At 33.2% G+C, this 26198-nt stretch overlaps 1 protein-coding gene across 2 annotated transcripts; it reads left to right on the top strand.

Annotated features, from left to right (window-relative positions):
• Positions 1-1303: 1303 nt before the first annotated feature.
• Positions 1304-26198, top strand: Skel (DM13 and DOMON_DOH domain-containing protein skeletor). 2 transcript variants are annotated; one of them, XM_077432011.1, is made up of 16 exons: positions 1304-1353; positions 1643-1811; positions 8923-9060; positions 10885-11069; positions 11230-11392; positions 12779-12906; positions 12982-13113; positions 20879-20978; positions 21065-21249; positions 21327-21521; positions 21628-21849; positions 21929-22094; positions 22185-22378; positions 22882-23109; positions 23191-23316; positions 23922-26198. In XM_077432011.1, the coding sequence occupies exons 2-16, from the start codon at positions 1751-1753 to the stop codon at positions 23949-23951; spliced, it is 2253 nt and encodes a 750-aa protein (XP_077288137.1). In that variant the 5' UTR covers positions 1304-1353; positions 1643-1750; the 3' UTR covers positions 23952-26198. The 2 variants fall into 2 exon arrangements, with proteins under 2 accessions (XP_077288137.1, XP_077288136.1); XM_077432010.1 differs by having other exon boundaries at positions 1309-1400.

The raw sequence follows: 26198 nt of genomic DNA, 5'->3' as shown, positions 1-26198 counted from the left end.
GTACAGCCAGCAGTATGGATCGGTGGTTGCGTTTATGTTTAGCACCGATTCCGTGCTAATCTTTAATACTGCTGGTCGGACTTGGATATTGACGATATTGTGACTGCAAGTCGATTGTTTCTTATCAGAGTTTGCCAATTTATCTGATTTCATTGTTGAAACGGTTCCTCCATCAATTTGGCAAAACTCATCCTACCTGCTGTCACAAATATCTGAATTTTATTTACGTACAATATGTAAAAATGTATGTACAAGTCTAAATCCATAGATGTCTCTATGGATTAATTAATTAACTAATTAATTAATAACTTCGTGTTCTTCAGTTTCTCGAAATACAGCGATTTATGTAATAAAATGCTGCAATGTTTGTACTTAATTGTCTAAGAAGGCGTATTGGGGTCTACCTGTTAGGTCTTCCTGGTATGTATCTATGTAAAGTAATAAAATAAAATATGTATGTATGTATGAATTGAAAACTAGCCGAAGTACACAGTATTTATTTATTTTACAGGTATATATATTTTTTATGTTTATTTATGGATGTACATATTTATGTTTATGTTCAAATGTATTTTTTTATGTATAATTGATGAGTATATTATTTTCGTTATGTATTAATTTATGTTTAATTGTTATTTTGTTTTTTTGTGTTATGTTTTTTGACCATTGTGGCGCTTTAGGAATTCCTGTTATGCCACAATGGTCTGTTTAGAATGAAATAAATAACTAAATAAATAAATAAATATATTTTTACATTAAACACGACATCTACAAAGTATTATAAAAACCAATAAAAAATATCAATTAACAGCCACAGAGACATCTACGGTCAAATTTGCAGCATTTTATACAATTCAGCGAAATTCGAGATGCTGAAAACTCGAAATTTGTGAGGAAATAGGGAAGGTCGCGTATTTGTTTGAACCCTTTCGATGTAAATCAGATAAATTTCCAAACTCTGATAGGAAACGATTGAATTGGAGTCACAAATCCAAGGTCTGGCCAGCAGAAATCGTTGAGATTTGATCTCATGACCACTCTGTTTGGAAGCATTATATGGTAATCATTAGTCTATGCTGTTTAGCTATCAGACCCTTTGCAGTGTTTCGAAGCAAGTATAATATATTTATAGTATATATTTTTTTGAAAATTCCTCGTAGAATGAATTACATAGTTCATAGTTCGTCAAACGTTTTTTGATTTTTTTTTCAGGCTGCGGACCTAGTGTTGAACCGGTCTGTTTCGGCCGCTGTCCGTGCAGATCAAGTGGCTGATTGTGGATCAAATCCATCAGTTTGTTGCAGTTGTTCACACGGCGGTCGAGGCAAGAGAAAGAACAACCGTCATAAGTAGGTAAGCAAGACCGCCATCGGCCGCAGTCTTCATACAGCCTTCGCGAGGTACGCTACCGCGATCCTAGCCCAAACATAAATTTATTATTATATTATATTTAATCAAACGCTTCCCTGTTACAATATTTGCATATATTGATTTTAAATTTCATGATTTTGTAAAAAAAAATGACGATAGTATTCTGACGCTCTCAGCGTGAGATCTGTGAAAAGCTCGCGCTCGACCCCCATAAGCTCTCAGCAAGTTTCAACAGTCAATGTTATTTTTCTTTATTTTTGTTTTGTTTCAGAAAACGTATACGAATCGAAACGTATTGAATTTGAATTATAGCGCATGCTATGTGTATAATCTGAAATTGTAAAACGACAGTGATTTTACGTCAAGAATCGAAAACAATATGAAGAATCCTGTGTGGTGGTTTTCGGCGAGTTTGATATGGAGCGTGGTTGCTTTTACTGGTAAGAAATTTTCTCACTGATTTGAATGTTATGTTCTTAACAATTTTTAAATGGCAACGTTTAAGTGAAAAAAAAAAAATTCAAAGCAACATATGTATACAATATTTAATGAAATTAAAAATTTAATTAAATTTGTGTTGACATACATAATGTAGTTTGATTTTATGTTCAGTGTCCCATGATATGAAATTATAATTAAAAAACTTGTAATTAGTAGTTTAGATTAGAGATAAGATTATTAAAAATATTTTGTATACATACATATGTAGCATAGCGTGTCTGATTGTAAATATTTTATAAAAATTGTAGATTCAAAAAAATAATTAAAACACCTACATACATTTATCTTTTGTTGTATTAAAGAAAGTCTTGCTTATATTTTGATAGATGTAAGGATTAATAATATTCTGATAAGATTTTAATTAAAGTCCGATGACTGTGAATATTTTGAGTGAAAGGTTTTGATTTGATCCAATTTAAAAGATGTATTCGATAACAAACCAAGATGTGTTTGAAGCAATTTGAGTGGATCAAATTATTTTTTGATTGACATTTCAGTCAATAATGCAATAGTCCATGGCCATATTCGATATATTGGATTTTAGTACTTAAATTTTTGTGTGCATTATTGTTATTGAAGGTCGTTGGATAATGAAGATGGATATAAGTTGACGATGTGTAATATATTATAGTAAAATTAGAATTTTTATTTCATGTTGTGATCGTGGTATCGGTATAGGAAAACATAATTACGGGTGCATTGCAAAATCATTAAAATTTGATTTAATGGTAGTTCGGATAATACATACATAGGCTTTAATCATATTTATTGAACGATTGGGAAATGTGCTAAGGTTTTTGTACGTACACTAGGTAACAATGCGTTTCGTTTAAAGTTCCAGAATAATGTTCTACTGTTCCAAATGCATTTGGAATATAAATGTAGATTGATTATAAACCTACATTTATTGTATGTGGGGCTATTAAGTAGGATTTCTCTGATCTAATTGTATGTAAGTACCTGGTGACCTGCCCGATGGTGCATTTTGTTCGTCGTCGATGTTACGTACGCTTCGGAATTCGGTCCAGTGATAAATCGGAAGTTGGCGTTCTCTCGCTCCAGAACGAGACTGGTTTCTCGCCGAGATGCATAACTGTAAAATGTTCCTAGGCCGAGGTACCAGGGTACCGAAATGATAAAAATGTTACTCGAGACGTGCAACTAACAAAGAGATATCATGCCAAGACGAAAACTGTGTCAACACGCCAAGGAATTTAATCGGAGATATCGTCCAAGTCGAATCAATTTGAAAATTACGTTAAAAAAAAGAAAAGCGTTTTGCGGTGTCGCGTTAGAAAAAAAAAATAAAAGCGTTTTCAGGCATATAAAGAGGCTGTGAGAAAAAGAAAAGGAAAGTGACAAAAATAAGAACAGATTCGATTGATTTTGAATCGTGATATTAATTCGTACGTGCATATAATAGTTTCGAGTTATAATTTTTGACAGTTGATTATTTATTTTTATATTTATTAAAATATTAAGAAAGAAATCATCGTTTATGTACAGTAAAAGTAAAAAGAAAAATATGGTTATATAAATGAGATTGATGTTCGAGAAAATCTATTGCTTACGTTGCATATAAATAAACGAAAATTCGGATTAATTAAATTTTTAAAAGTGAAAACGTTCATGGATTTTAGAAAATAGTTTTCAATTACGTTTCGTTAAAAATAATTAGCAGTGATTACAGTATATATACATTGTTATACATACATACATACATAGTGGGGCTAAATATTTATTTAATAACTAGTGGTTATACCCGGCTTCGCTCGGCATTTTGTAATATAAACAGCTTAAACATGGCTAATCTAAGCAAACATTCATTTGTTTTTTTTTTAATTTATTTGAATCGAAAAAAAATAATATTCAACGATATCGATATCGTTGAATATTATTTTTGTTCGATTCAAATAAATTTAAGATATCGTCGTCATAGAAACTTTGATTTGTTTTTGATGCTCCCAATCAAACATTACAGACATTACAGAGTTACAAAGTCTCTTTCGAAATTATATATTAGATACTTGGGAAAGCCGGGCTATAATAATCGATGGACCCAAGGGGTTTTGTTAATACAAAATTAGAATAAATAAAAAAAATAAACAAATAAAACAAATCGAAATGAAATATTAAGCAAAAATAACAAAAAAATCAAAATAGAGGAGAAAAAAACTAACAATTAAAAAGAAAAAATTATGAAGGAAGAACTATATAAACTATTTAAAATGTGTAATATATGTATTATATGTACATAGTAGGTATATACGTCTATTTTTACTAGTAACGTAAATATATCTAATTATGTTAATTTTTTTTTTTGGAAAAATGAGAATATATGGAGAACTACATAATACGATTATTTAGAAAAAATGCTTAAGTAAATAATTTTCGTTACATTCAATACTAAATTCAGAAATCAGCTCTGGTCACAAGAACATTATTATAAATGGAGTTAAAAATTAGTCGGGTTTGGATCGCACTTGATTTAAATTAGAAATGTACAAAAATAACGTTTTATGAGAGTTAAGAATCAAAATCTTCTCTCGGAAAATTTTTACTTTTTAGACTTCGATTGATGTTGATTCTTTTATAATATATTATATGCACATACATACATACATACCCATGTATAAAAATTTCATCTTTGATTGGTAATTTTATGAATAATTATAGAAAATTTAATATTTTACTAATTTAAAACGAATCGTAATATTTGACGTAATAGACAAATTAAGTTTGATGAAATGAATGAAAATGCGGTATTTCAAATCAATCAATAAAAATAAGCAAAATATTTGATTATCAAAGCATCTCAAAATAACCTTACATATGCATAGGTAGTAATAAAACTTTAATGAAGCAGTAAATAATTTATTATACTTCAAGATGTATATAATGCATATACTTAAACATTGAAGTGTACGGCTTTGGAGAATCGAAGCGGGTCGTAATAGTCAAGTGAGCTTTGAAACCGTTATGCGAGAACGGTCGCTTTTTTCTATCGAACGTTAGAGTCAATTTTAAACAACTTCCTGCACTTTTTCAGCCGAATTTCGAATTCATGTTATTCCGGAGACGACGATCGTTTATCAGAGAACGGTTAACCGGATCGATGGGTCAACGGTGTTCGCCAATTACGCAACCCGACGATAGCTTTCAAAAGCTCTCATCTCACTTCCGGCGGGGTCCTCCGGTGAAACTGCCGTCCAGGATTCGACACCGCAGCCTCTCTCGATTACATTTTCGACCACTTTCGCTTTCGGCCGGTCCTCCAGGTCGACTTTCACCGACGAGTCTCGAAAAAGCATTACAGCGACCCCCGGAGCGCTTTTTTTTAACCTACGTTTCAGACGCCCCATCGAGATCTCGATCGTTAGATCGTCAATTATTTACGACGTCGTTAATTTTCAAGTCCGCTTTTATGGCTCGAACGGATGACGATTTGGTGGCGATGGCATCTGGATATATCTAACTGTTGTTGTTTAATGTATGCTTAATTGTTCAAGTTTCGGCGAGTGCGGCACAAACATGGGCGAATATAATAACTGTGTTTTATTCAAACGCAGCCGTAAACGCTTGATTATATTCATTTAATGTAAATGTTTAGAATGTCATAGATGGTATCAATGCATTTCTAATTTTTTTAATGATATGTTTAAATGCGTCGACGGGATGTTTTAATGGCCCGTTTCTTTGCCGCACCCTTTACTTGATGAGATCGAGTGTTTGGTTGCGCAAAGTAATTATTAGTAATCGACATTGATTGCAATGAATAGTTTAAATAAGGATGACAAAGCCAAAGCAAGCAAGCGGCAGCCGAAATTTGCGTAATTTTTGCAATTCGCAAATACACATAAAACTGTGCATTTTCCATACGAACGAGCGGTCGCAATAGATGCAAAATGCGCTCATTGCGAAATTTTTAACATGCGCGCATCTCTCGCCATTTTCGAGAGGCTGCTCATTCGTGCTCATCGAAGACTGCGTTGAAAATGAGAAGGTCGACTGGTGTTGAATGTTTGTCCATAATTTAATTAAATGAAATCTAACTTCTAAATATCGCCTGCTTTGTTTGCTCGTCTCCAGGGCCGTGCCTAAGAGTTCGGCCGCCTGAGTGCAAACTTAAATAGGCCGCTTTTTATTTTATCAGTATTCGTATAAATCATATTAATAAAAAAAATTAAATGCATGCGGGTAGTACAAAACTCTTACCTTTTGAGAAATAGTGTTGAAAATTTTCACCATAGTAAAAATTAACCAAGATAACCAAAACGTTTAGCTCTGAACAGGATAATGGAACAGGATAATGGAACATAAAAGACCTAGCTCTATGCGAAATGAAGCTATACCTGCTATCCCGTTATTTCCCCGAATTATAGTTCGGGTGTGTTACAAATTGTAACTTTAAATTAAATTCACAAGTATACAACAAAATTATAATTTTTTCGACTCTCATTTCTTTCGGCCGCCTGTGTGCCTTGTTCACATTTGTATACATATACATATTATATATGGTAGGCGCGGCCCTGCTCGTCTCGCATACAAATGGAATGTTCGTGTTTCCACAGCTTATCGCAAGTGCAATACGCTAAATTAAAATGATAATAATTAATCAAAGTCATGAGTTTGCATGTTTTAAGTTGACGGTTTTAATTGGTAGTTTTCTCGCAGTCTATATGCTTCGCGAAATGTTTGGGTATAACAAATGCACTTTTTTTTCTCATTTCAAATATTGAATAAGCAACCTTGTTAATGACTATTAGCGCGAAGTGAACGTACGATTAATTAATTCGCATTTAACTATTTCACAATTAATTACCAGTCGATATGCCAAGCGTATGGCAGACGCGTGTCGTGAAAACAATTTTGCCGACCATTCGAACAATTTTTTAATTAATCACTTTTTCACACGCGGTACGTCGAACGAGAGTAACGCTTTGCATTCACTGCTGAATCTATTATATTCGTAATGTGTTGAAATAAATTTTTCATCGATTAGTTATATCTAATAATAAAAAAAATATAAGTAAACAGCAGGCATGTACATCTAAGCTATTTTATGCAATGTGTATATAAGTGTCAGTGGGACACTCCATGCGGAAAGTTGTTGACACGAAAATTTTATTTGTTTGTTTATGGTTTTTGCTTTGAAAAATATCAACAATAATATACAAGCATTTTAATGATCACGCATACTTGTACGATTTATCTAATTGAAGTCGAATATTAAGGTCATGTTTGCAGTAATCGATAATCTCATCAATTTTGTTTGGTTTGGCATAACTTATTAATTGATCTTTTATATTCATAACTTTGAAAAACTATGTATACTGACATCTATACTAGGTTAATTTATACTAGAATAGCACAGATCGGCAACTGCACGTAAACAGCAATATGAAAAATATTCTTTAGAACAATCTACATACATATATGGACACATTCATATGTTTCGTAATGTGCTAGCGACGTACTGAAACAGCAGTAACCGACACAATCTATTTATATTATACAGTAGTACATGTCACCGAAACGTATCAAATAAAACTAGTCTTCTTTGGCCACTGTGAAAATATGTGACGTTATAGTGGCGAGTTTCAGAAACGTCATATTGACTCGACGATACGACACCAGTAATATCTTGCCATATGGTCGCGCTCTGTAATGTATATTTAAGTTGATTTTGCCTTGCATTCGTCCAAAATAAGTATGTAACGGGCTGTGCTGTATAGTATGAATATAAGTTGTAATTTCCGTGCAGTGCTTTGCTGAGCTGTTAACGTGCAGTATTGGATAAAATAAACGGACCGTAATATGATTTTTATCACTAGGCTTCTCCTTTTGAAATAACAATAGACCGCTCTATTGATGTACAAAGCGAGAGCAAAAAAGCATGGTTGACAATAGTGAACAATTTTTTTGCGAAAAGCAACCCAAGTCGATCTTTGTTTATTATACAAAATCTAAGATTAACTGAGATTCTTTCAATAAACGAGAGGAATTAGAACGAAAGTGTGTATATACAATTGTAAAACTTAGATATAGATATCGATAGAAGGTTTCACGATGTTTGAATTATTTTTTGATATTTGTTGTATAGGTATATATGTATATTGAAACAAAATTAAATTATTACATCCTTTTGTGCGTTATAGCAACTTAATCCAAAATTTTCTAATAGTTTTGTGTAAATCATCATTAGACATGCCGATGATACAGCTTTTTTACATACATATACATATATGTATGAAGGTATTATGCTGTAAGGTTGATTTACGATGCGTGATTTATTTTATATGTACATTGTAGTGCTTTTACATATTCAATAATCAACTTTTACTTACACAAAAAATGTAAATATGTATATACATATATCGCTTTCTATTAGGCATACAATAATTACTATTTACCCGTGACAATTTGCACGATTCTAGGTTCCGTTTTGTTTATGCGTGTCGATACGATTATTTAGTATACAAAAATTAATGAAGTTTTCCCCATGTTATTTGGGATAGCAGGTTTTGTCTGATCCATTCGAATGGTGGCATACACAAACACCTGGTTGGTTTTTTGCACGTTTCAAGGTGTACAAGTTCCCATCTGAATTATCATCAGTCTTCCTCTTCAATTCAACCAGTTACACAATCGTATATATCGAGTGGTATAAGAGTATATAAAAAAACCTTACACAATGTGCGGACGCTGTTAATTCGTTTATCGTTAAATTTAGAATTTTGCTAGTATTGTCACGTTTTTTTTCTCGTCGTCGTTGCCTTTATTTTCTAAATGAGAAACATTGCATTATTGTACTGTTAGATTGATCGTAGTAAATTTGGATGATTACGTAAAATTGCGGATGTTTCAGCTGCGTTTTTCTTGTCATCACACTAATTTAGCAGAGTGAAAGGTCTCTACAGTATGTAGTGGAGATTTCAAAACGATTTTCTCGTAAATGATTATTACTTTTTTTGAGTAAAAACAGATAACGCTATGCTACATGGCAGCTAAAATTTTAATTGATTTAATCATATATATATATTTTTTTAGGTGAATCAATGGCTGTTTATTATGGAAAATCTCTGGGAAAACTATCGGAGTTTCATCATGGAGTTTCAGGACACGTATATGCAGTCGACGGAAGGACTTTGTTCATCAAAGATTATACCTATGATGGAGAAGGACCAGGTAAGCTAATAAGCGTCGGCTTATTTTTATTACCTTCATATGCAGAAATTAAATATGAATTATGTACTAAAACTTGATTACCTTCCCTTAAATTGCACTTTTCCGTTCTACTTCTGATTGCTCTCATTTATAACCAACTAATGCAAATCGGCGTAGACATTGATGTTATCTGTACAGTTACTTTGAGACGATGAAACATTACTGCTATTCTGGTTTGATTTTGTCATATTGAGAAATATGATTTATAATATAGAATGCGAGTCAAAAGTCAGGTTGAAATGATGCCAAATTGAATATTATAAGCATTAAGGTTATCGATAAATGTCGTAACGTTATTGACGTAATTATTATCACCGCAACTTTCCCGATTATAAATGACTTGATTAGTGATTATTATCAATTATTATTATTATATTGAAGATTTCAAATTCCGTGATAGTGTACCATAGGGCACAGGTACACGATATGTTTTGAAATAATATAGGCACTGCACATTTACTAGACAAGACTAGACTGTAAGATTCCGAGTATGTAATATTGCGGCGATTTGCGGTCGGATAAACGTTGAGTGTAATTGGTCGCGGAAACCAGTCTTCTAAGTTCTAATGGATGCGGCAGTTCTTTTCACTGAATCGATTATTTATCCGATGGCGGTTGAGGTGTTAAATCGGCACAAATGACTTGTCATCGCAAACGTCGACTGGTTTATTTAATTCAACAGCTGGCGCCTACATTTTTCATGGTGACCGGGTCACCAAGTCGTCAAGAACGGGACATGCGTTTTGTTTCGATTTTGGCACGCCAATTTTCGCTTCGAAAGGAAGTGTCTAGGCTCATCTTCTACCGTTGTTCAAAAGTGAGCTTTCAGGTCGGAGCTTTCAAAAATAATGTCAAGTGAAGTCGGAAAATGTTGAAAGCGAACTTCACGATCGTAATTTGTATATTGTTTTGTTTTAAAATGAGCCGGACATTAAATTTTTAATTTTAAATAATAAATTATATGTATGTACCTCTAAGCATGATTTTCTAACCGTCGGCGAAATTTGGTTTAAACAGGTTTACTTCACAAACACCTCTTAGAACCTCTACAGAATACCGAATAGTATAGAAAGATTCGCAAGCTACTGATGAAGATCAACCTAGAGTAGATCAACAGTTAGATATTATGTGAAATTCCAACACCTGACGAGCATTCTTAGTTGAAAAGAGTAATTAGAAGTCGTCATGCTAAATAAAATTTACCGAGTGAAGAAAGTGTGCATCAAAAATAAATGTTTCCAGAGATAATATCTATCTCGTTGGACAGGTTCGCGAATATCTCGTTGACCGTTTATATTTCGTGAAGGCTGTTAAGGTGTTATGTGGTGGCAAATCTACTATCACTTTCTAATCACGGTCATTGCCTTGACCACAGGAATGGAGAGAAGCTGCATCGAGTTTTTTATGAACGAAAAAAAAGTTCTATGATGGACGGCTTCCTGTCTTCGTGAAAGATACATGCGTTCAGATCTACGTTGCGCAACGATTTGTTGTTTACGCTCGAAGATGTGTACTTAGCAATAATTGAACATTAGCTTTCAAGGAAATGATTTTGTAAATAAACATGACCGATTAATTAAACTTTCGATTTGAAATTGTCAAATATAAAAAAAGAAATTTAGAATGCAACGGTATTACATATACGAATATTGTCAAGGATTTTAAATTTGATTTTGAATGCGTCGATTCTTTCAAATCAATTTAAATTAAAAAGACCAGTTTTGACATCGCCTTTCTGAAAAGTAGATGGTTGATTTTTTTACTAATGTGTTTTGAAATTTTTAGCTGCTTTTTTCTACGTGGGTAACACGAAGGCGCCGAGCAACAACGGCGCTCAAAGATTGAGGGACGAAAGAGGCTCTACGGGAGTTCTTAAAAGGTACAGACGAAAGGACATCACACTGACACTGCCTGAGGGGAAAACTTTCCATTCGATCCGTTGGTTTTCGGTGTGGTGCGACGAATTTTCGGTGAGTGAACGATGATCCATGAAGAGGCTGTCGATCGCATCGTTAGCTCGTTAACGGCTTTTGCGTAACAACCGTTAATTGTCGGTCGAGTAAGGCGTTCATGCGATAATAAATCAGAACTATTTAATTGATAATAATAACGATTCCGGCCGTGTTTCAGGTGAACTTTGGCGATGTTAAGATACCGAGGAATTTGGATTATCCCAAGCCGCAGAAGATATCTGCACTGTCTGGAGTTCATGGTGTTTCTTCGGATCCTATTGTTATTGTAGACGCTCAGACTCTGCTCATCCCGAATTTTAGCTATGATGGTGAAGCGCCAGGTATTTCATCCCATTTTTATGAGAAAATTTTATGTTTGTATTTAAAAAGCGCATGTGAGATTGTTTTTATTTACTGATTCCATTTCTCGAATATGACATGACACCTCTATATGTGTTAATTTTTTTGTATATATAATAATATATTCTTCGACCCAGATACGATATCGATTCAACGGAAAAATAATTTTCTAAAATTTTTACACCGGTGAAATTTTACTAAACGTTTCACCGATAAAATAAAAGTTTCACCCACAATATGAATAAGAATGATATTTTAATTTCTACAATTGAATTCTAAAATAAAATTCCTCATACATTTTCATCACCACAAATTATTTTTTTATAATAAAAAAATGGTCTAATGATATAATTTATCTAAAAAAGAAACTGATTCATCTTGTTTCGTTTTATTTAAACTCATCTTCATTTTCTTACGTTTCAACGGCTCACAAAATCGATATGCTCATTCATAATTAGCTATTTTTAGATACTGTTGACAAATAAAAAATGTTAATTTTGATTTTACGGTGCGTGTGGTTATATTTCGCAATGAACGATAAGCCATGGGAAAGAGTGATCGGATACATACATTATACTTTACAAATGAAAAGGTTAGCCATTTTTTCCCCTATAGTTTTATAGTGTCGGAGAGAAAGGAAGTCATGGCCGTTTCATGTGACCATTGCGATTATTAATTTTAATAATACCGTCGTCGGTTGTGTGGTCACGATCGAGTCGACTTCATGCACGAGGATATGGGATGGTTGTCGAGAGGAAGCAGATTGCGGAAAGAGGCTTTCAAGATTGGCTAAATGTCACCGCACACCATGCAATTGCATCGTGTAAGCGGACACTTGTTATTACATATACGGTCAACCACTTGACAACTATTATATTAAAATCCTAAGAGACCATTATATGTGTGTATGTATGTATTATTATGTAAGACATATAATATATTTAAAAAGTAACCGATAATTTAGAACACACATACACCCACACATCGAGGATTATGTGTAAGCCTTGAAACACATAAAAAGTGACACGCATGAATAAAATAGATTAGATTGAAGCTGACTGATGAATCACTCGTATATCTTTGACCTTTTCGTACGATTTCGTAGACCACATCTCACACTGTATGTATCGGAGATTCGATGGAAGATCAGCCTCTTTGATCTTCCACCGAAGAGTCGGCCTTGGTGTGTCACTTGAAGAGTCAGTTGGTCGTGGCCTCACCTTCACATCCATGTCATAAGTCATTATTCAATCTAAATGCACAAATCGTGCACGGCCTTCTTCTTCAAAATGCGGTTCAATCAATTAGATACTGGTATATCCGATATTCCAGCAGCTACATTTCGACCTCTTTGTGATCTTTTACAGATGCCAAGTTCTGGGTGGGAAGAGGAGATAAGCCGTCGCCGCAAGGCATAAGAATACCGGACGAAAATGGAAAGGTGACCCCTCTGAGGAAGTACGACCACAAAACCATTGTCCTCACTCTTCCAGATGTAAATTACGATCTATTTTAAACAGTATAAATGAACTGTGCTTATTTTAAAGTAATATTTATTTTTGTTCTTTAGGATTTGACAATATTTGACATCGGCCACTTTGGAGTGTGGTGTGAAGCTTTCACCGTAGATTTTGGGCATATTCGAATTCCAGAAGTTACCAATGTACCCCCATCTTTAAAGATGCTTGGAGTCAGCCCTCAGGTAAGCAGTTTAATTCTGAGTAGACGTAGTTTCAAAAGGAGATTTTTTTAATATAAAATCTGTTCAAATGTCTTTTAGAAAAACATATACTGTGAATGATTACCGTATTTAAATGTTTCATTGTTGATTTATAATAATCAAAAGTGAAGTATTGATGATACATACACATACAATTATTATTATAAAAAATGAATATTATAAGATCTCCTTGGTTTAGCTTAAGCCAGACGTTTTCAAAATTCTTCTTAATTGTTTCCATTTGTAGTTTATGTAGCACAATTAAAAAAATATTAGTCAATTATAATAGCCAACATTTAGATTTATTTTGGTTGTTTTAAAAGATTAATATTATTGCGAGAAACTCATGATAAAGTGACAATATATTATCTAGCTTGTTAACGTCTGGTATAAGTAAATTAGACAAGTGTAGTTTTGGTGTTGATTATTCGGTATGGGTATATGGTGTAGTATCACTTTTTTGCATTTCTTTTGTCGGTTAAAAATATCGTTTATATAATTTAGGAATTACCAACATTTTTTGGTCCATTGCTGATTTGTTTTAAATACATATATTAGGTGGATTTAGAAGTTAATGATGTTTGAAATGCGTCTGATCGTTTTTATGCATTGTTATGGAACGTTTTTAAATAATAATATTGAAATTTTTCATAATCCGTTGTAAATTTGAATATATTTACAGGTTAAGACACTTAATAATTAGAGTGTGTAAGCTCTCTACTTTGTCTGACTAATTAATTTAATTACGACCGTAAAAACCATGTTCTCTGTTTGTGTAAATACGCTAGAACTCGGTTAGAATGAGATAAGTTTTGCTCGTAACGATCGATTTGGATTATTTCTTTTAAATAGCACGTATCTGATTCATGTCTAGCAATGCCCATTGTTGCGATGAATTGAATTTCGTAAGGATGTAAAACTTACGGACTAAAATCTTGTAATTTGTGCATTATAAAACGTGATCGTTGTAATCGAATGCATGTGAAGATCGTGTGTTTAGAGACGTTACATAATTTGTATCACACATTGAATTTCGCAAGTGTCTTGTGCGACTTTAATTAATGGTTTTCTCTCTTTTATGGTGCTTAATGACGCAGAATTGCGTTTTTTTTCGACGTGAATACATTTATATATTATTCAAACCAGGTTTTGTTTTCTTGCAATTATCTGTTTCGGTTCGCTAGAGTGCGTTCGCGACTTTGTAAAATGATCAGTGGCGTTAGTTATTCAGCTCATGGATGTATGTATAAGGAAAGTTGTTGTGCAGAACTAGCATAGAAAAAAAATTAAAAACGAGACGTTAGACATTTCTCTTCTAGAATAATGATCCGAGACATGGTCGTTGACAAGGACTGAATCTTGATCGTTTTTCGCCCTAATGAATTGACACAAAACTAGATAAGATAAGTGTGTGCGGTTTTTTTCTCGCATTCGACGCATGCGCGTGAAAGTGTACATAAACTGGACGTGCTCATTGTCAGTGAGAGTTTCAAGCAGAGGTTAAAACCAGAAGCTAAAATGCCTTATGTGACAAATAACACACGCCAATACCAAGATATTATATACTTTTCTTGTAGAATAGACCAGTCATTTGATAATGCTATTTATGTATTGCAGTGATTCTTTCACAATATATAAATCAGGTTCATTTTCATTTTCGCTTAAGATTTTTAAAAAACAATTGAACATTTTTTTAATTTTATTTGGCATACACAAATAATTGAATATGGTATATTTAATAGAATTTGTTAGGGAAAAAATTCAATCGCATTCGAGTACTTAATTTTATTAAATCATATTTAAAAATTAAAACTCTATAGAATATTACTCATGTATAGGACATGAATAAATTACAATAATGAATTATTGGTATTTTAATTATGATTGCATGTTTGGAGTCTTATCGCTGTGTATATGACTTTATTATACCTGTCTACGTACATATGTATAGTGAAAACTAGTTGTGTGTGCTAATAGTACATTCGATTGTATACTATCAATAGGTATTTCATAATGTAATGAATTGGCAATTTGGAGTTACTTGTGATTTCCAGTGTAAATTGATTGAATCGAATTCTATAAATTCTTTATGCAATTGTTTGAATCTTACATTCTACATATATACTCATCAATTTTTGACAAGAGGAGTCAAAAATGTGTGTGATTTAAATAAATTTGATTATATTATATGATCCGTTATATTTGGAAGTCCACTTTTCTTTATTTTGAGAAATATCTCGCAAAAAATTAAATATAATGTCTTTGAACTTTAAATTAATTATAATGTTTTACAATATTTAAAAATACGTATATTCTGCTTATTCGAAATTTTGACAACAATTTGTAAATGAAGTCAAACAGAAATAGTGTTTTTGGAATTGAAAATTTGGACTTCCGTCACTTTGAAATATGACGGCTCATACGTATTCGTATATTTCTCAGTTTTGTACAAGTTAGCGTTTTGAAAATGAGACATTCTACGCAGGTTGTGATAAATTTTAAATATTGTCGTAATATTTGTTGTCATTGAAGTATAATAATACTCGTTTATGTTGACTGATCGTTCAGGTGGGATATCGCTAGTCAATTCATATTTAAATATACCTATGTATATGTAAGTAGGTAGTTTTATTAATAAATATGTAAAACATACTCAATGAATGAGTAGATAATTGAAACGTAAATATTACGAAATCGCAAAGACAAACGTGTGACGAAATAAAAAAAGAACGAAATAAAACATCAAGGTTAAGGCAACGATATTGCGCATATCGCAAAGATGCTTTAAAAATCTAAAACAAAAAAACGCCCGGTTTAAATGTGTTCAGAATATCCTTCGATCCCTCCACGACCCCTCTGTCACCAGTCTCTGAAGGACATCCGTTTTTTCTGTTGTTACAGAAAAGAAACCAAGAGCTGGTTTCCTCTTCTTTCGCCGTCCAGTCAACCTACCCCTCCGGCAATCGGCAAACGCCAACCAGTAACAAGGGACAGAAATATCAGGACCAGAGTAGCAACCCGAGGCCGACCACCTACAGGCCGCCAACAGCCCGCTTCATAAATCAGGGCGTTTCCAATTTGGAGCAAGTCAATAGGTTCGAAGCACCGTTGAATGTCAACGATGCCAGCTTTCAGTTGCTGTACCCAGTAGCACCTTCAGCGATACATAGGAGAGCGGACGAGTTTCAGACTCCCCAGATTCAGCAGCTGCAGAGAAATATAGCATATGATAACGTATACCAAACAAGGAACCAGAATTTGAATAAGGATTCGTACCACGGACAAAAGACTTTGATACAACCGTCGAGAGAAATATACGTCAATCAGGACGTGCAACAGAATAACTTGATATACAACCAAGTACCTCAAAACTATCATCAACAACAATTACAACAGCAGCAACAGCAGCAGCAGCAACAACAACAGCAACAGCAGCAGCAGCAGCAGCAGGAGCAACAACAACAACAGCAGTATTATATCAACCAACAGAGTTTGCACCAGCAGATTCAACAGCAGTTTGCACCTCAACCCCAGTACTACCAGCAGCCGTCACAGCAAGTTTACCAGACTAACGGATATCAGCCGCTATATCAAACCCACCAAATCCACCCCACCCAATACCAATCCCAGTCGAATCAAGAACAGGGTGCTTTTGCGCAAAGACGGTTTGACCTTGACCTTGGAAACAAGCAGTTAAGTCAACACGCGGGAAGGTCGTACAATAGTTTTTCTCTGAGTAATGCCAATACGAACGCTAACTCGTACGTCCAATACTCTTGAATTCGTCAGTCGTCTGTTACGAAACGGTAGATTTATGGTAATGAAGATATTACCGACGTTACATTTATGTTAATCATCATATAGTCGCTTTATCTCAGTGATAACTAACCGTCAGTCCAATTAACGAATTGCATTTTTTATTTAAATTAAATTTTATTTACTATTATGTATTTAGAACACGTCAAATCAAAAGGACGCTAAACGATATGTTTGTCTATTATATTATATTTACATGCGTAGTTCGTCCATTTTACCAAATAAATTCAACGAATTGAGAATGCTTCTTCGTCGAGTAGAAGATAATCTCGATAAGCTGAATCTTACGGTAGATCACTCACGACCAGTCTCACGTATTAGGTTACATTTATAACGAGGATATATGTATGTACATATATTATGAATATAGCGAGTTTTCAGCCGTTGAATAACGTCAGGCCGAAGGAGTATAACGAACAATAATGCAGAGTTTTCTGCAGCGCAGTGACGTCATAAAAGCGTGAAAACTTCGATCTGTCCTCGATGTAAATGTTCGATCAATTCAAATTTGAATGAGAAGTGGCGGAGAGTGAATCGACACAATATATATTTTTTATTAAAGTATATTTTTAAATTTTATATACATATATTTATTATAATTTAGACGGAAAACAGTGAATTGATTTACGTTAAGAATTTATCATTTGTTTTATTTCATATTTGTGACAGTATTATGAAAAAAAAAATCATCACATACATATATACGAGTATAATATTATAGTTTCACCCGATTAATTTATTTTTAAATATTATATATATGTAATATATAGTCTATTATATGTACATATATCAAATCATGATGGATAAACAATACCAGTATACAAATGCATACAGGCTGTGCTGAAATTTAAGTTTTTTTTATGTAAGTGTAAATAACATGTTATCGATTTTCATGGGTAAAAAAAAATTCAATAAAAATTTCACATTATGACAAATTAATTTAATTAATAATATTACGAAATAAAATTATAATATTTATAAATCGCTAGCTGCATTGCAAAATGTAATTTATCTAAATGTATAAAAACAACATATGACAAACAAGGAAAACTTTTAATGGATATTAGATCTTAAGGAAAATTTATTATATCATATTCAATGTGTAATATATGTACGTATATTATCCTCTATCAAATTTGATTTAATTTGTATTTGACTATGTTCGGTTGCTATTTTGATTATGATATTCATATAAGTCTGTATTTAAATTATGAAGTAAGATGACTTTGTTGTTAAATATTGCCAATTTATTCGTATCGTGAAAAATAACTAATAGATAACGTTTTAGTTTCTAATGGGATATTTGCAATTATGAAAATTGGTTTATTATGGAAATTTAATATACATACATTGGCTATTTTATCTAGGTATAACTTTTGAAATGTGTGGGTCAAACGTTGAGTAACGTAACAAAATTATACGTATTGAAACTTCACTGAAGAGTTTTCACTATTGCGTGTTCGTTTCGTCGTATATATTTATTTTTATGTACAATATATCTATATATTTTTTTCGATAAAATCAGAGAGATAATTCACAGTTTGCGTATTTTTAATGACGGTTAAATCTCACGAGGGCATTGGCACATTATATAAGAATATTTAACGGCTAGTGATGCAACCGAAGACGGACCATCTGCGTCGGCCGAGGAGAGCCTCTCTCGTTCGCATGCAATTAAGTGCGATATTTTTGCACAATTGCAACGAACATAACGATCGAATCGAGCGCTCTCTCGGCCAGGGGCACTTAACTGTTTTGCGTCGCGGGGCCGTAACGGAAACGGACCGTTAAATTGTCGGTTTCATTCATACAGTCGCGCTCATGCATGTTGGTATGCACTTCACTCGCTCGCTCTCATTTCGTATGGCCGACGGAGACGACTTTTGCTGATTTTTTGTCGATTATGTACATATGCGCGTGTCCATTCCGCATTCTCTGCAAAATTACACCGATCAAAAGTGACATAATAAAAAAATCCCTTTTTTACAAGCTTTTATTTATTTAAAGTTCATCCGTCAACCTGGAACGAATTTAGCGAGACTCAATACGATCGGTGTGTGCGTAGTGACGAAACCCGTTAGGAGTTGACGGATCGAAAACCATTCAGGACCGCATGATTGATTAGATTAAGGTTGAAGTACTTTTCAGGTCTGATAAAGTTGTGTCTTCTCATTATTTGATTTTTACATGTATTTTCATATAAGAGCCAATTTAGAATAATAGTAAAAGAAAAACAATTTAAAGCAAATTATAAAAACAACAATAAATATTTCTTTTGTAATATTAATTTATATTACATATATTTTTCAAAAAAAGTACATCACTAACCTTTTAGAAGATAATTTGATTGAAATGTTTGGATTGATAAAACTTTAATACATATAATCACATACCAAATTAAAACAAAATTAGAATAATGATAATAACCCTTTTGAAATTTTGGTGAATTAGAATTTGATTTTACATCAGATTATAGTTTGTAGTTTTTCAAATGCCTATATCCCTACTGTTTTAGTTAGTTGACCAATATGTATGTACATATATAAAACATTTGCTATGATGAAACCCAGATATCTGAATTTTAATGATAAAGTGGGTAAATGCCAAACGACTCTGAATATGTTATACTTTTATAAGTTTTGTATGCATAAAAACTAATATTCTTTATTTGTATGGCACATTATACATAGATAGTAGAAATAGTTTTGAAAAAGTGAAAATTTTCCAATGTAGTCTTTGAGATATAATTAGGTGATATAAAAGTTATTAGGTACTGAATGGGTTACGATTTCAGCAATGGTGCTCAACAAAAAGAGTTGCTATACTCTGTTTCACGCGGTTTCACAATTTCAGTGTATGTACATATGTACTTATTGCGTTCTTCAGTTGAAGCTTAATATGCATATGTAGGTAGTAGTTGGTATGCATGTATGTATATATTTTCGGAGTCATTTGAATAATCACCGCGACAAATAATGGATTGTTTTGCAATGACGAAGGTGTTGGCGTTGTGGAAGTCATGCTGCAAAAAGAATGGGTCAACGCCGGAGCAAAGATCATGCAACGGTAATCCTCTGATACGTTATGTATTACATATATGTATACGTATTATATGTGTTACTCGAGTGCTTTTAAGACATCACGATAAACTTTCACCTACGTACGATCCGTTTTGGGCGTGAGAAACTTTAAAAGTTGCGCAATCTGATCACTTTTCAACTTTTCTTCTTGCCGAATGTTTTCCAACCGTGTGTATTGCCGGCCAGACTTGATTGGTCGTTGTCTTTGATGGTGAAGGGGGACCAATGATTGATAGTTACCATCGAAAGCTTTGTGATAGTGTCTCGTTGTGTAAATTAATTTGTTGATTGGACGGTTACAAATTTACTCTCTATATAAGTAATGTGATTTTTTTCAACCAATTACATAGTCAATATAAGCCGAACATAGTTCAATATATTTTTTGGGATGATCATTATTGTATTAAGAATTAACGCAGGATGTTATATAATTTTGTATTCAGTTACCTTTTTGTTGTGATATTTTAAATATTTTTTTGGCAGGAAATTATTGTAAATATGTATGTATATATTTATGGCCATAACTATTCACTAATGATAAATTATAAATCAATTTAAACCAGTACATTGTACTAAATTGTATATGTTGTTTGTACTTTTATATTACTTTTTTTAATAAAGATTGTATTTAAAAAAACATCTTTCTGTCAATCCAACAATTTAACATGAACGCTATCTTTAAATATACTACTAGAACTTATTTACACTCATCTATTAGGAACATGTCATATTTGACTATTATAAAAAAATATGTTTTGTGACTTTGGATTTGGTTTGGATTTATTTTTTGTGCAAAAAGCAATGTGATGTATGTATGATAGTTTTAATTGTTTTTGTTATTCAATTTTTAGTCAAAACTCAATTGTGAAGTGCTATATGATGATTTGGCATTCGAAGTAAGATGGGCAGTCGCCGGTGAAAGTGTTGTCATACAATTGGTAGCCAAATTAGGTATAAAAAAATACACGTTCTTTTAAAATGTTAAATAATTTAATAGAAAATATGATATTAAAGTGTTGTTTATGGTTTTAATGAAGAGGATGGAGAGTACATGTCATTCGGGATATCGGGAGATGAAAACCACACTCAAATGGTCGGCTCAGATGTTACCGTTGCTTGGGTAGATAAGTCCACCCTTAAAGGATATGCTTATGATTATTATTTGGATGCAAAGTCACAATGTGCAGGCACAAGAGGAAGCTGTCCTGATGAAAGGCTAGCTGTGAGTCGTGATTCAATTATGTAATGACAAAAATTTAATTATAGACAAAAAAGTGTTAAACAATACTTTAATTATAGGAAAAAACTAATTCAGTAAGATTATTGAATGCCGCTATGGTAAATGGTTATTCAATAGTGACATACCAACGTCCATTGAAAGCTATGGATGATTTGGATCGGGTCGTCAGATCTGATAAGCCGCAACCAATCGTTTGGGCAGTAGGTCCATTAAATTCTCGTCAAGAAGTGTCATACCACTCACACTTCACTAAGGTATTAGAAAAATTAAGTTCACACATTCAAACAAAATGATAACAAATATAATTCAATATTTAATTTTAATAAACAACGAATTTAATTTTAATTCAATATTTAATAGGGAGATAAATTCCTTGATTTTGGTCGTGCTCCCGCTTGGAATTGTCCGATGCCTGAAATGGATGAAAATAACATGGATGATCTCAAACCACAAGTTGGCAATAAAAAGCCAACAAAAGTCAACAATGGTCAATATTTAGTGGAAACTACAAATGCTGGAAATAATAAAAATCAATATGACGACGATGCTGATAGTGTTATAAGCGAAACTAATAGTTATAAGGTATTTAAAATAAAGATAATTGTTGTTATTCATATGGAATATAAAATAATTACCATTAACAACAATTTTTATATTGTAGGATCAAGCAAGCAGGAGAACTAATCGTCCAGTACCCACTCCAAAACCAGCACCTCAAACTGATGCGTGGTATATTCCTCCAATTAACTGCAATGAACCCGAAGATGGAGTTTTCTATGCTCAGATGGGTCCAACTGGAGGCAAACATGGGTATTCAGCTATAACTGGTAATTTGGAATATTCTGCAATATGTTGTGAAATCACTTTCATATTGAACGTAGCTTTGTGTATTAATTTAAGTCTGTTTACATTTAAAGGACACGTCGGTTGGGGTATATCTTGGTATATTAATGGACTATTGATTCCCGAAATTAATGTCGTCCGAGGAAAGACCTATACATTCGTGACTGAAGGTGGTTTTGATGCTAACATTCCAGCTAGATATCATCCTTTCTATATCACCGATGATCCAGTCGGTGGATATGAGCATAAAACACCCGAAGAAAGAGCAGTGAGTACTGCGACTTTGTCTTTTATTAATATTTGTATATATGTTAATGATATTGGATTTTATGAATTTCATTGTCTCTTTCAAGGTTTTCTTCCGTATTTAGATATGTATATAGTATTTGTAAATATATTACTGTTTTCTTCAGTTCTCTCTGATTCCAGATTTCTTCCTAATTTTGTAATCTAAATCTAACCACTGTTTTCTTCAAGCTGTTGTTTGGAGGGATCTTCTGTAGTTTGGATATTGATATTCATTAATGTGATCTATTAAACTACAAGTTAGAGTGAAATTTTATCAAAAAAAAAAAAATTGTATTCTTAGATATGTAAAATTTTACATTGAAAACTAAGAATGTTTTTGTTAAATACTTTTTATATTATATATGTATGTATATATATACAGAACATTCACAAAAAATAATTTTATGCACAAAAATATATGTATAAGGCAGTACGTTGAAATAAGCGTTTATTTTATATGAAAATTCTAAATTTGCTTTTTAGGCAATTAATATATATGCGGGAGTTCGCCAGTCTCGAAGTGGAGATGTAATCCCAACTGGGGTTGGTAGGCTGTGTAATTGGACTCCCGACACAAATGGGCCTGAAGCAGATGAATTTAGTTCTTTTGGGGCTTATCAACGCACCCTCACATTAAAATGTGATCGAGGTGAACCCGGAGTTGTCACATTTACTCCAGATCGCAATACACCCGACACTGTATATTATCAGGTACTTCAAATTTTATCAATATTGAATTTATGCATGAAGGTGATATGGGCTTATATTTATAATGCTTTTAATAAATTATAGTGTTTCACCCACCGCTACCTCGGGTGGAAAATAAACGTATTGGATTCCTGTGACATCTCCGGTGAAGAAAGCCAGAAGCACGAAGTCATTCAATCCCCAGACGGTGCAGAATCAGAAGAAATAGGTGTAAGTGATGACCTTTTATCGCATCCATCAATTCGTGTTAATGCCCGTGTTAAACCAGATTCAATATTTTTAAAAGATTCAGAAAATATCCAAAGTAATAAGCATTTAACAAATAACTTAGACAATCATAATATGGATGGTCGAGTTATTATAAGAGAAATAGGTAATAAACCAAAAAATAATGATATGTTAACGGGAGAAACAATACTTGTATATCCAACCAAAACGAACAATATGCCACAAGGGCTAAAAAATATGGGTCCTGAGCAAAATTCTAGACCTGATTATGATTTTCCTCTTTCGAAAACGCAATTTATGCAAGTTATCGATTCAGTTGAAAGATATGAATCGAACATGAAAAATTCTCAAGACGATTTTCTAGGAAATCGGCCTGTTTACTATCATTCGACAACCCCAAATCAGCGGGATCAATTTTTGAAAGGCGGTATACGTTCTCCAGATCGACGTGGAAATGAAGATTTAAAAATAGAAAATAAAAATATAGGCTCTCCGTTGATGATGTCGACAAATCAAAAACCGATGACACTACAAACATTTATGAGACCTCATGGCAAGCCAATGATGTCTAATAATATATTTTTTAGGAGACCATCGCCAGGAGAAATGAGAAATAGAAGACCAGGTATGCAAAAGCCAATTCTTGGTATGCCACCAAAGTTGCCCCCTCCACCACCATTTATGCTAGGACAACCTCCATTTATGAATCTTCCGAAAAAACCTTTCTATAAAAATCCATCAATGAATCGGCCACCGATGAATGTACAAAATAGACCATCTATTCATATGCCTGCGAAACAACAATTTAATGGCAACACCCCAAAGCCTCTATATATAGCAAATCAAAGTAATTTGAAAGATCCTCAACAATCAGTAATAATGGGTAAACCAAATCTTATGTCCCAAACATTGACATTGGGACAGCCCACAATAATTGGACAACAGGTCGTTAGAAGTCAAATGATACTTCCTTCAAATGGTGTTGACAATGCTCCACAACAATCTATTGTAAATTCATATTTAAATAGACCTGGTCAAATAATTATGGGTAAACCGATGGACAATCCATTGCCATTAGATCAACAAATGATACAGACAAATCAGCACATTCAATTTGCCACAGTACATTTACCCGGAAACACAGTTGACATTCCCGGAGTGACGGGTCACAAATATGATATGATTAAACCTGTCTATGAAATAGAAGCTGCATCAAAACCAAACCATGTTCCTGCAAATATTACCCCATCAGAGCTTATGAATTCATCACCAGATCCAAATGAAAATCTTGTGACAATGCTGCCAGCAGTAAATACTGGATTTAAACCTGATACAGTTGTAATTGAAGGTGGGTTCAAACCAATCATAAGGGAACCTTTGCTTTCTGGCCAGGATAGGATTACCGATTATGATTCAGATTCTGTAGTTAACAATAGAAGACAAGATACAGATAGCCAAGAAACAGTGCAAGAAGAAGAGCCAATCAATAGAATTGTCAAAAATGACTTTTATGAAAAACAGTTAACAGAATCCTTTGAACCAATGTTTATACCCTCTCCTCCTGATCGACATCTCCAAGGAAAAAATATTTCTTCTTCAAATGAAAAACTTAAATTATTTGAATATTTAAATATGAGGCCCCAACCAGTTTACATAAAACCTCCCGAAGTTGATTCTAGTTCTAGTGAAGACGATAAAGAAGAAGACAAAAGTGACCTTAAATCATCAGACGATATGACAATGGCAGCTGATAGAATCGATGCTTATTATTTGCCACCTGATCGCAAAAACCCCATTCAGAAGACAGCTAACGTTGAACTTCCTGCTGGAACGGTTGTTTCATATGATGGCCACACTCTTTCTGATAGTAGTCTTACAAGTCCAATACATAAAAATTCAGGAAATAAACTTTATTCAGCAAAACTTTCAAGCAATTCAGAATTGTTAACGAAAACTCCACAATTTGGACCATTCAGAGGAGAAATACCAAGTCTCATACAAAGTCAGTTAGCATCGGGGTCAGTCACAAAATTGCAAACGGTAACAAATAGTCATAGTCTTCCTGGAAGTTTGAATAGACACGATGATAAAATAAAACGAATATCATCAGCTGATTCCGAAGAAAGTGATGAAAAATCAATATTGGATGATATTGAATATGATGCATCCGAAAGGGATGATGTAATTGCAGAGGTTGAGGACGAAGAAGATGAAAACGATGACAGAAATGATGAATTGGACTCAAACAGAGAAAGACGAGAAGCTGAGCATTCATACAATATGAAAGATACTGCAGAATCACAAGATGATCACTCACAACATAATCAATCAGGACATGGTCATTCGGAACACGATCATTCGGGACACGATCATTCGGGACATGATCATTCGCATCACAATCACACGGATCATAATCACGAACACTCAGATAAAAATTTGAAATCGTCTGCCACAACGTTGCCACGTTTGAAGTGGTTCTATTTCTTGCCTATAGTAATAAGACTTTTATTCGTGTAAGATATAGTGTAAAGACTTAAAGCACACCAGTGATAAGTTTAAATAGTACATAGATGCATTTCTTGGTATAGTTAGCATAAAGTCTTTTATGATCAACATCTAATATGTATATGTATGTAAACACAGTTTTGGTTCCATGCGGTTCCTAGAAAAATATGCATGAAATCTGTTTTAATGAAAATCATATCTGAATGTTATTTTATAAAGTCCGAAAATTGAAAAAAATCAAGAATTTAATACTCAAAAATTTTTCTTTTAAATATATGTACATACATGTATTTTGTACACGAGAAGTTAAAAATTTTGAAAAGTCTCTTTCAAGAATTAAATTAGATGAAAATTTCTAC

This window comes from Arctopsyche grandis, chromosome 6, assembly GCF_051622035.1.
Source record: "Arctopsyche grandis isolate Sample6627 chromosome 6, ASM5162203v2, whole genome shotgun sequence".
Taxonomy (NCBI): Eukaryota; Metazoa; Arthropoda; class Insecta; order Trichoptera; family Hydropsychidae; genus Arctopsyche; species Arctopsyche grandis.
The sequence above is the reverse complement of the archived record's forward strand: the minus strand, read 5'-3'. Positions and strand labels throughout refer to the sequence as shown.

Coding starts and splice junctions, on each gene's coding strand:
- Skel (XM_077432011.1), top strand. CDS start 1,751: ATGAAGAATCCTGTGTGGTGGTTTTCGGCGAGTTTGATATGGAGCGTG. Junction 1,812..8,922: donor GAGCGTGGTTGCTTTTACTG/GTAAGAAATTTT, acceptor ATATTTTTTTAG/GTGAATCAATGGCTGTTTAT. Junction 9,061..10,884: donor CTATGATGGAGAAGGACCAG/GTAAGCTAATAA, acceptor TGAAATTTTTAG/CTGCTTTTTTCTACGTGGGT.